This window comes from Hemitrygon akajei, chromosome 14, assembly GCF_048418815.1.
Source record: "Hemitrygon akajei chromosome 14, sHemAka1.3, whole genome shotgun sequence".
Classification (NCBI taxonomy): Eukaryota; Metazoa; Chordata; class Chondrichthyes; order Myliobatiformes; family Dasyatidae; genus Hemitrygon; species Hemitrygon akajei.
This window is the reverse complement of record NC_133137.1, coordinates 91,415,783-91,427,871: the sequence shown is the minus strand read 5'-3', so window position 1 is coordinate 91,427,871 and position 12,089 is coordinate 91,415,783. Positions and strand designations below refer to the sequence as shown.

The following is a 12,089-nucleotide window of genomic DNA, read 5'->3' as shown; positions in this document are numbered from 1 at the left end:
GCATCTTTGTAATTGATCAAACCAAGCTGCGGTCAAATAGGTTTCTCTGTTTGGGGCTCATGATCTGCCACCAGATGATTCCAGTCATGCCCAGTACAGCACATGACCACACTTAGAGCAGGCTCCATTGACCAGGCTTCAAAGGCAACTGTTAGGTTAATGTGTGGCGAAGCAAGAAGTGCAGGACATTTAATACCGACAAGTTAATATCAAAATAGAACACAAGATGAAGCCATTCATAAATTCCCTACTCCAGAATAGAACATTCCACTTACAAATCTACTGTTCTAATTTTCAAGTATTCCATTCTGCCGAGCTCCTCCACCAACACCACTGCACGATTTCACGTGGATGATCTGGGTCTCATTTCTACAGCAAGCGCACTGAATTTTGAAAATGGTGACACGGTTGGTGAAATATTGTTACTACTGATAAAATCCTCTGCACATTTGCATTACACCAACTATTTTAAAACCTGTGTTATAGATATAATTCTAATCCTTCACTCTGTTTTTTTTTGTGCCGCAGGTTTTCTATGCTAAGATATCTATTGATGACAATGCGATCACAAGCCTTAGTTGCACAGGCACAGTTACAATCATTGTTACTGATGTAAATGATGAATCTCCAACCATCAGGTACAGTAAATATCATTCAATTGTTGATTAACAAAATGTAGTCCCATTTATAATAATTGTTCCCTGAATCATAGATGATTATAGAATCGTAGAGAATGCGTAGTACAGAAATGGTCCCTTTTGGTACATCTTGTTCTTTCCGACTGCGATGCCTAGATCTGTTCATCCCATTTGCCCTCACCAGGTCCATATCCCTCCGCACCTTTCCTGTGCAAATGCCTGTTGACACTTGCACCTGTATCTGCCTCTGGAAGTTTGTTGCAGATGTTCACTTCTCTCCGTGTGGAAAACCCTGCCCCTCAGATTCCTCTTAAACCTCTCCTCTCTCGTCTTAAACCTGTGCACCCTCAATTTCCAGACTCTTCTGTCTTTGGTAGCTCAAAGAGATTCGAACTACCTATCCAATCTATGCCACCAAAAATTGTTGTGTTTTCTATCTCCAAAACATAAAACTAATTGGAAGAAAAGGAGTCTGAAAGTGACTCTAACTTCCTTTTCATTTTAAGCAAGGTGCACACGTATAACATGGCAGTGTCATGACTTACTGAATACAATTCACGTATTTTTACATATAACTGATCATGTATTATTTAAACAACCAAATAATGCTTAATCAAACAATATATTAACACTATTAGTGGTGGCATCCGTTAGTCTTGTGAGACTATGGATCTGTGCCCTCTCCAGGATGCAGGTCTGGGCAAGGTTGTATGGGAGACCAGCAGTTGCCCCAGCAGCAAGTCTCCCCTCTCCACGACACCGATGTTGTCCAAGGGAAGGGCAAGGGCCGATACAGCTTGGCACCTGTGTCGTCGCAGGAGTTGCCAGAGTGAGGTTGAAGGCAACGTCGGACTGCCTTAGGGACTCCAGCTCCGGATTTGTCCTCAGGGTTTACTCCCGAAGCATTTCCCATGAGTGGGTATGGCCGCAAGGCAGCGGAGGTTTGAAATCAGAGTTTTCCCTCTCTTAGATGGACTGCCTTCCTAGGCTGACGAGCTCCATCTACCTGAAGCACTGGTTTTAAGGTGCCAGGACCCGCCTTTGCCCCTTCTCCTGTCAGTAGAAACAGTTCCGCCGGCTTAGAGGCTAAGCCACACGAGAAGGCCAGGAGTTGGACTTGATTGTCTGAAGCTATTTGAGACGCATGCCGTGAGGAGCATTTTTAAGTAGTGGGAGCTTGTGCCCACTACCATTCCTCAGCCTGACAACCTTGGAACCTATTAGTGGAATATTAAATATACAACAAAAATCACTTGCATTTATGAGAAAATCATTGAAGACTGGCATCTCCTAAGTTTCTATTTTGCACCAAATCCATGCAGGAAAGTCATACATCACAAGTGTCAAAACATTCAGATCTTGGAGTCAGATAATGCTGGAATTACTCAACAGATCAAATTGCATCTGTGAAGAAATAAGAAGTGAAAAGATTCAAGATTCAAGTTTGCTTTTCACATGCACGTCGAAACATACAGAGAAATACGTCATTTGCATTAACTACCAACACACCCAGATGTGCGCTGGGGGCAGCCCATAAGTGTTGTTACACGTTCCAGTGCCAACATAACATGCCCATAGTTAAAATAACTAATATTTCAGGTCAATGAACATTCATCAGACCAGAAGAAACTGGGGTCCACTATGCAGCACCATTTTAGTGCATCTTTACACTAATCTCACTGATTGTTTTGACTTTAAGACTTTAAAGTCTTGTTAAGACTTTATTTTTTTTATCTATTTTAAGACTTTGTCTATTTTCTGATTTTGCCTGTTACAAGATGGTGCAATGTGTGGTGGAATAGAGAATATTTAACAGTAGTTTCTGGAGTTTCAATTTTATATATACTGCTCATTATTAGCTTCAATACACTATCTCTATCAGGCTGCTTTCCTTTCAGTAAAAAACTTCCTGTTACATTTTGTGAGCTTTTGGCAAGTCACGCTATAAGGGCTTTCTGAGCTATCCTGAAGGCTGCAGTGTTATTGCCCTCCATTATGGCAACACCTCTGACCTCAGACAATACTTGCAATCATTACCATTCCATGAGGTGACATTAAGTGGTGAGATATCCCTTCCATCAGTTTCACTCTTTAACCTTGGCAAGACTGAACATTTCACTTTTGTTTAATCTGCAAAATACAACCATTCCAAAATGGTTGTTGTGATGCGTCTGGAGTGGTAGCGTAGTGGGTAGTGCTTGTCGGTGTCACTTTCAGCTTCCACCACTGGCTAGCAGTCTCGCGAAAAGGAGAGCTGAATGTGTAAATCTCTCCCTGCCAGTACATATCGTCTCCAACAGCGAGCGTCATGTAATGCCTCCTCACTGGCGACACACGGAATCTTCCAGACAGGCTGAACTACAGAGGATGGGGAGGTGATCTGACCCCTACACACATAGCACACAGGCCCGCTGATGTGTGTGGATATACCCTAGTGCTCACGAGCCAGATCCCCAGCTATGGGTAAATAGTCCTACTGCCTTGTGGGCAGCCTCGGGAGAGACGAAGGGTTTGGGAGTAAACCCAGACAGCAAATCCAGAGTGCAGCCCCTAAGGTGGCTGGACGTCATTGAACATCCTTCAGGCAGCTCCTGCAGCCAAGCTGGTGCCAAGCATACAGCTTCATTAGCTTTCCTTTGGACTACCCTGGCGAGGCCGAGAGGGGAATCTTGACGACTGGGCATCTCAGGATCTCGATAGCTTCCGCCCAGGCTTGTGATCATCCATTGTCCTTCAAGATAGACGGATGCCAACCACAGCAACGATTGAATATTCCTGTATTGCACTTCAGTTTGTCCCATTGATGATTCCTAAGTGTACTTCAAAGGCACCATAACTTAACAGCTTAATATGGTGAAGCAACAACAATCTGCTGGAGCAACTCAGTGGGTCAAACAACATCTGTACAGGGAAAGAAATCAATGCTCTGGATCAAAACCCTGCATCAGCCGACAATTCCTTTTCCCTTACAGATGCAGCTTCACCTCAAGAGGTCCTCCAGTAGATTGTTTTTATTTATTCTTTAAATTTCATTTTGAATTTGAGGTTCCAAAGTAGGTGATGGTGAGCCATCTTCTTGATGTGCTGCATCTCCGCTGCTCCCACATTGTGGTTGAGCGGAGAACTTCAAGATCTTGACCCAGCAAGGATGAAGGAATGCCAAGGCAGGATGGTACGTGACTTGGAAGGGGCACAGGTGTTAATGGTGGTCCCAGCAAAAGTTCAGGTCTATGCCAGGGATCTTGATTTGGGAGGTGACTTTGGTATTTGACAGCATCCTGGTGAGAACTGTTCTTATGATACAGGTAATACAAGATAGGACCCCAACATTCTCCATTGTATTAGGGTAGACATAGAGTACAAATACATGCATAGAACCCAGCACCCGAAACTTGGTCTGGTTAAGTTACTGGCGCATTTATCACATTTCCAGCTCCTGCCCATCAAACACTTTGAACCTGTATGAAGAAACAACTGCTGGGACCACGTTGATCAGTTTAACTGCCTCCGATGACGATACCAATGACAACCTGACTTTTAGTTTTGAAGTAAATGAACCTGACTTTGAAATTCACCAAGGTAGGATCTCCATCAACTATGCACAAAGGCGAATGAGAAAGAGCAACGTCCAAACTATTTCAAAGAATCAAACTGCAAATTTATATTTCTCTTGGTTTAGTAAATCAGCCTAGATATTACTCTTCGAAAAATCTTGTGCATATACAGTTTTTGTTTTCGGATTGTTGTGTTATATTTGTGTTACTTGTTTTTAAAATCACACCCATGTGCTTTTCTGATTTTTTTTCTCTGCTTAGCTCTGAGCTTGTGATAATTTTTTCTATTAAATATTGCTGCTCATAATGAACAGTCCTTTTTTGTTCTCTATAGCTTGTTCACGTGCTTGTGATTCTGTCAATATGAGCTGGTGATCAGTGTGTCCTAATTTGATGACGTGCTGGAGCATTCATCTATTTCTGAGTTGCATTTGCGATATCTTGCATTGACTTGTTTTGTAATGTTTTCCATTCAACAATGTATGATAAAACATCTTGCTGCTTCCAAATGGCTTTCACTGCTCATATCTTACAAATTGCTGCCATCAGCGGTTCTGAAATGATGTGACTATGAAAAATTGAGCCTCTTCTACCTTTCAGATGGCACCACTGCAAAAATCACCAATACATTCAAAATGAACTATGAGAATGCCTCTGCTATCAAATTCTATACACTAAATGTAGTTGTTACAGACTCAGGAGGTAATAAAGCAAGGTGTAACCTTAATGTAACATTGGTCGACATCAATGAAGCTCCTGTATGTGAAGCTGCTCTTTTAGCAGGTTAGTTATAATTAAATTTTAATCTCAACATCAAGCCATGAATAGCAACCACAATGCTTTTGAATTTCACTGCTTGCCAACTTTTTGCACTATTCATCGTTTAGTTCTTTAGGCCTAAATTATCAGGCTCCAATGTATTTGGAAAGGTGCATTGGAAAATGTATGAGTAAACTTGAATGGTGCCTCAGCTGTTAAATTGTTAAAGTTGGAGCCAACCACAACCAAGTGCAAACCTGTTGATAGTACAGTAGCAATAGAGTTGGAAAGAGGGACAGTTGATAAATCCTCTTTGGGGACAAGGCCCAATAAGTGTACCATTAAAATAACATTCTATTTTTTGTTCTGGAAGTTTCTCAATTCAGTGCCTGTGGGAATTGAATCTCAGGCCTTTGAAAATTTGACAGCTGAAGGGAGGTATGAGCTTCAGTACCTGGCTGAGGATTGCTCTCTAATCCCTGCTCGTGTACCATCAGGAGCGAGGCTTCTTTTTGGGTGCACACAGCAATGTTGTCTCAAGGTGTCTCTTTTCTTCTGAGACCTCCCTCTGATGCATCCTACCCTAGACCTTTGCAGCCTCCTTTTCTTTGACCACTAGGCAAACAACTTTCAACAGCATTGCAAAACATCTCTTCCTTCCCAGTCACACAAGATCCACCAAATACGTTCAGGCTGAAGCAGAGGACATGAGGAGAAGAAACCAAAATCCAACCTTAAACCCATTAATCTTTGATGGAAAAGGCAGTTAAAACTTGCTATTACAATAGATTAATGACAAGGCTGGTTATGTTATTTCAATACAGAATCATTAGAATGCCAGAAAGAAACTATTGCCATTAACACCCACTCTAATATACAGTACATACCTCCAGACTATTGTTTATACTAAGTACAATTTCTTTTGGTACAGGACCATCAATTACCATTCCAGAGACCACAACTATTGGTGCCCCAGTTTATAAATTAAATGTGGAAGATCCTGATGGAAATTCTTTACAAGTAAGTCTTTCAAATGGAACATTGTTTCTTTTCTTGATTAGGTGTAAGACATCGAATAGAAAAGGTTTTCAATATCATTCAGAATTACTGATTCTTAATGACAATGAATGTTCATGAAGTTGTTATATAGGAAATCCAAAGGTATTTCAATATTTTCTTGTTCTTAATGATTGCCGCAGTTGAATTAATTCTGACCCGCGGCAGTCTCCAACAGGCTAAAAGGTGAGATGAAGCATGACGTTGTGCAGAAAGTCGTTTTTAATTTGCACCATTCACACACTAATGGGCATTGGTAACAACAGATATCCGCAGGGTGCTAGCCATTTAAGTTATCAAGATTTGAACTAGATCCCACTCCCAGCCATAACACAGCACACAGCAGTTATATTCCATTGACCTTATGAAATTAAACAAAAATTGAAATTGTATTTGATATTTAAATATGAGTTTTACGTAATTAAAAAGATGGCAACTACTGCTGAAGGGTTTTGGACCGAAATGTTGACTGTACTCTTTTCCATAGATGCTGACTGGCCTGCTGAGTTCCTTCACAATTTTGTGTGTGTTGCTCAGATTTCCAGCATCTGCAGACTTTCTCTTGTTTGTGGCAACTAACAAAGCAATTTAACAGCGAGTTTATATTCCAAAAGCAGTAGGAAAGTAGCAAGATCCCATGGTTCCTCTTACCCATTGAGTTGAATGATGCAGCTGTGTTCCTTTCGCAGTCACTGGGCAGCAGATGAAATGAACTCTAGCCTCTGACACTAGCGTTTAGCTCACACATGTGCACACATGGCACTTGACACAACTGGTTTGTCTTATTTCATCTTGTTTTGTTGTTGTTGATGTTGTTACTGTTGTTGCTCTGCTGAGCATTGTGGATGTGCTATATTGGCACTGGAATGGGAGCTGTCTCTTGCGGGCTGCCCCCAGCATGTCCTTGGGTGTGTTAGATGATGAAGCAAACACCGCATTTCACTCTGTGTTTCGACATACATACGTGTGATAAATAAATCTGAATCTGAACCCTTTAGTTGGCGAGGGGCTGATGTCAGGAGGACTGGGCCTGCCAGTACTTCTCACCTGGTTCACAAAGACTCTCCGGGAGCCCTGTGACGTTTAGAAGGCTCCAAAGCTGAAGAAGATGGCACCAGCAAACAAAGCGACCAAGAGTGACATTCTTCAGATTGTTCACAAAATTACTTCTTTCACTTCCCCTAGTTCTTCCTCCTTCAAACATGATTCAGCTACTATTGGAGCCTGTGATCTTCGGTTTGATGGTGTGTTTGCGGGCTGATTGAGCAATCTGGCACTTTGCTGTCTCTAAGAGTGTTTGGGGAGGTTTTGAGCAAAGTGTGTGGCCTGGAGGCCAAGAAGCCTAGAGCCAGGGCGCAAGCCCATGATGAGCCTCTATTTCTCACTGATTAAAGCACTGAGGAAGATTGAAATCAACGAGACAGGGACGAGTGCGGAGGGCAAGCGGGTGCTCCGCACCATCTGCCTGTGAGTTACTGGCCTCTCTCCCGCTCTCACTCACTGCTCCTCAAGAAACAGCTTATGTTTGATAGGTCTCCCTCCCTCTCCCTCTCTCTCTCCCTCTTGATCGTTGCTTCCAGAGGATGGTGCCGTGGTCTTGGGCAAGGTTTAAACAACGTGGTTTCTGGACTGGGCTCTGCAGCTCACGTAATGATGTGCTTCTAGTGTTTGGTTGCTCTTTCTTTTGTTGATATTTTGTGCGATTCTGATCGGGGCGGACTGGCTTTGCAGCCTACAAACAACGCAGCACTAGACTGAACTGAACAGAGCTGACTCTGATCACTCCTGGACTGGGTCCAAGCTCCAGAGCACAATGAAGCAACAGAACGCGATGTTTGGTCCATGATTTAAGCACTGGACTGAACTGGAAAGGTTGGGGTACAGGCCAAATCGAGGTGGCAGGGACCAGAGCCCAGAGCATATCGAAGTGACTAAACCTGATGTTTGGACGACGGTTTAAGTGCTGGTCCAGATTGAAGAGGTCAGGGCATCGGGGCCCGAGTCAAGGGACGGGTCGTTTCAGTCACTGCTCCATGCGTTCACTCAGCACTGTGTAGCACTGAGGGTCTGTGGTAGACTCTCTTTCATAGACCTCCGTTCTGAAAGCTATTTGCTTGCTTTTATTGTTTGCCTGATTTGTGTCTTTTTTCTCTGCACACTGGGTGTTTGACGGTCTTTTTTTCAGTGGTTCTTTTTGTTTCTTCGTTTTGTGGCTACCTGTAATTGACGAACCTCAATGCATACATACTGTGATAATAAATGTACTTTGAACTTTAAAGGCAACACGAGTGAATCTGCAGATGCTGGAAATAAATTTTTAAAAAAAACAACACGAAATGCTGGCAGAACTCCTGATGAAGGGTTTCGGCCTGAAACGTCGTTATTACCTCCTCCCATAGATGCTGTCTGGCCTGCTGAGTTCTGCCAGCATTTCGTGTTTTTTTAACTTTGAACTTTAAACTGTTTCATTGACTTTGTGGTTTGATGTTTTACATTCTGTGTTTTTCACTTACTATATATTTTTTGCCATTGCACGATTTGTTTTTTTTTGCAAGTTGGGGATTCAATGTTTTTCTCTGACCGGGTTCCATGGTTTTTCTTTGTTTCATGGCTGTCCGTACAAAGGAGAATCTCAGGGCTGTATACTGCATATGTACTTTGATAATAAGTGTGCTTTGAACCTGAACCTTGAACAAATAGGCCCTCGTGGTTCATCGGAACACTTCAGGTGCAGAGACGGGGCCTGTCAGATCCTTGGCTGCTCCTGGGTGATGAGGACATCTCTGGAGTGGATACAGGTGAACACAAATGGTCACGCAGAGCTCGGGCTCACTTGCTTGATACACCAGTCATTGGAGGAAAGGCATCAGGATAATGTTGGAGCTGTTGACGCTGAGGACTTTGATCTTCAGTGGTTCAGTTGGTGGTTCTCTGGCTGGGACATGGGCAGGCAATGGATCTGCTCCACACAAACCGGTCCAAGGCATGGTTGATAAAACGTCTAGGGGCTGGTGAGGAGAGTATGTGTATGAGTGTGAGGGTGAGGTGGTTGACTGTTAGCATTGTGTAAAGATAATGAAGGCTTGTGATTGTGAGGTTTTTTTAGAACTAGACATGTAAAGGATGATTTGCAGATATTACTCACAGCCTTATGAAGTTCTAATGCTTTTCAGATTAAATTAAGTTGAGGCCTTCCGTTGGTTGGGGTCCATTATGGATGTCGCGTCCCAGCTGTCTATGTCATACACAAACTAGCGCAGTATGATATGGAGAGCAAACTGTTGCCCATGTAGCAAACATGAGGAAATTTGCAGATGCTGGAAATTCAAGCAACATACGCAAAATGCTGGTGGAACACAGCAGGTCTCGGCCCGAAACACCGACTGTGCTTCTCCCTATAGATGCTGCCTGGCCTGCTGCGTTCCACCAGCATTTTGTGTGTGTGTTGCCCATGTAGCAAGCTCCTCCTCCCCACGCAGCTGATGAATCCAAAAGAATGCTAGAGACCGATATAGTTCGGCATCAGTGCCAGTCCGTGTTGAACTAAGAGCAGGACTGCCTTAGGGACTCCAGCTCCAGCTTGGGGTTTACTCATAAAGCCTTCCCTGTGAGCAGCTATAGGCACAAAGCAGCAGAGGTTTAGACTTTTCCTTCTCCTAAACAAGCTTCCAACCATTGCTGAAGAGCCCCATCTGCCCAAAGTGACTGGTTTCAAGGTGCCAAGAACCTGCCTTTGCCCCTTCTCCTGTCAGTAGAAACGGTTCCACTGGGCTTAGTAGATAAACCACATGTGAATATCAGGAGCTGGACTTGGTTGTCAGAGGCCATTTGAGACACGCCACTGGGAGCATTTAATAGGTAGTGGGAGCTTATCCCCACTACCACCTCCGGATATAAAAACCTTAAGGAACCAAGGACTGAGGAATATGCCCACCGTGTTATTGACCCATATCGGAGGAACATGTGGTTGTTGACCATGAACCCAGCGTTTGCAGTGAACGATGCAGATGTTGAATTCTCTGACAACTGGTGCTTCCTGAAATCTCATTCATTGTGTTTCATTTCGACAAACTTACTGAAGTAAGGTAAAAAAAAATAAAGCTGCAGAATTGAGCAATACACTGACAGAAATAAAATACTGTTTTTGTCTTCAAGTATTCGTTGCTAGCAACCTCTTCCACCAGCACCACCGCTCGATTCAGTGTGGATAGTTTGGGTGAAATTTCCACGGCCGCTGCTTTGAATTATGAAAACGGGGACATGGTAGGAGAGCTATTATTATTACTGAAGAACGTGAAGATCTTTTGCACAGATACGTTAGCCAGTATTTCATTCAGATCATTCAATCTGTTATTTCCTTGCAGGTTTTCTACGCTGTGGTGTCTATTAGTGACAATGTTACTTCCGGTCTTAGTTGCACAGGTACAGTGACCATCACTGTTACTGATGTAAATGACGAAACTCCAACCATCAGGTATATGAGTTCCATTGTTGATAGACAATATCAGCTCTTTCAATGATGATTGCTTTTCCGTTTATTAATCAGGATATTTATCACACCTCCAGCTCGTGTCCTATAAGCACTTTGATCCTGAATGAAGAAGTTGCCGCTGGAAAAACATTGATTACTTTATCTGCCTCTGATGATGATAACAATGATAACTTGACCTTCAGCTTTGGAATAAATGTGCCTGAGTTTGAAATCCACCAAGGTAGGAATATCATTAACTATGAATAATGAAAAGTGAGGGAGAGTGTGATCTGTTGGAAAGGTTATGTTTGCTGATGACGCTTGTCATGTTTTTGCCAACCTCTTGGAATGCTGTTCTTCATTAAATTCTGTTTTATGCCTGTTATATATGTGTCAAGTTTGTCTTTGGTTTGCAATTGCAATTGTGTGTGATTTTTGCTTTCTGTGTGTTCCATGCTTCATCATTCGAGGGAGAGGGTAGAATCACTCAAGGAAAAAGGAGGGAGCTTGCCTGTTCAATGGTCCAATGGTTCCATTTACTATCAGAGAGTGTACACAGAACACAACCTGAAATTCTTACTCTCCACAGACATCCAATGAAACAGAAGAAAAACCCCAAAGAGTGCATGACAGAAAAAACGTAAGAAACCCAAAGCCCCTCCCACACACAAGCAGCAGCAGCAGAAGCATCAACCCTCCCCCCACTTACTCCCTCAGCCACCACCCGCCAAACAAGCACAAGCAAATATGATCTGCAGTTCAACAAGAACTATTGTTCACCCATGCAACAGACCCTCTCTTTCGTGAACAAGGGGGGAGAGAGAGATAGATCAGTCCTTCCACAGTGAGAGGGGAGCCAAATAGCTCGCTGTTTCCATGTAACAGTCTGAAGCATCACTTTTCTTTTGACTTCCACTGACTGGAGAATCTGCAGCAAACTCTCACTCACCATTGAGAGAGGGAGAGGGAGAGGGAGGGAGATAGCCCAATTGCAGAGGCTTCCAACAACTGTTTCAGTGCTCCAGTCTCCCACGATGCTTCGGTTCATGATATCAATGAGATATTGAGTCCACAGGGCTACGTTAGATCACACCCTGAAGGCCCCTATCTTCAGGTAGCTCCTGAAGATATCGAAACCCAGCCAATCGGCAAGCTCCAGGAACAGGAGCTCACCAAGGCGAAGAACTGCTGTTTGAGTGCATCTGTAGATCACGGACTCTGACAGAACCCCAGCTACCTTGAAAAAGAAAGAAGAGGGATTAGAAAGAAGAAGAATTGAAATTGTTATGAAGATGGGCTGGGTAGAAATTGCTCTTTGGCACCATCTTTCTGGAGGTGGATGATGTCCTAAATGAATATGTTGTATCAGTGTTTACCAAGAAGGATGTGGAAGATAGTGAAATCAGTATGGAGTGCACTAATATGTTAAACATTCTGAGATAAAGGAGGAGTTAGTTTGGGGTCTGTTTTTGGAACATTAAGGTGGATAAATCCTTAAGGTATGATGGGATGTACCCCAGGCTATTGAGAGAGGGAAAAGATGAGATCGCTGGCACCTTGTTGAAGATATTTGTGTCCTCCTGAGCCTCAAGCAAGGTCCTGGAGGACTGG

General features: G+C 43.2%; 1 protein-coding gene across 1 annotated transcript in view; it reads left to right on the top strand.

Moving 5' to 3' along the window:
* Positions 1-1,782: 1,782 nt before the first annotated feature.
* The window catches only part of LOC140738202 (cadherin-23-like), a 101,974-nt gene continuing 91,667 nt past the window's right edge, over positions 1,783-12,089 (top strand). Inside the window, exons 1-7 of the mRNA XM_073065309.1 lie at positions 1,783-1,787; positions 4,072-4,217; positions 4,793-4,975; positions 5,883-5,971; positions 10,163-10,270; positions 10,372-10,481; positions 10,574-10,719. Coding sequence (XP_072921410.1) covers positions 1,783-1,787; positions 4,072-4,217; positions 4,793-4,975; positions 5,883-5,971; positions 10,163-10,270; positions 10,372-10,481; positions 10,574-10,719 — 787 coding nt within the window. The remainder of the gene's footprint in view (positions 1,788-4,071; positions 4,218-4,792; positions 4,976-5,882; positions 5,972-10,162; positions 10,271-10,371; positions 10,482-10,573; positions 10,720-12,089) is intronic.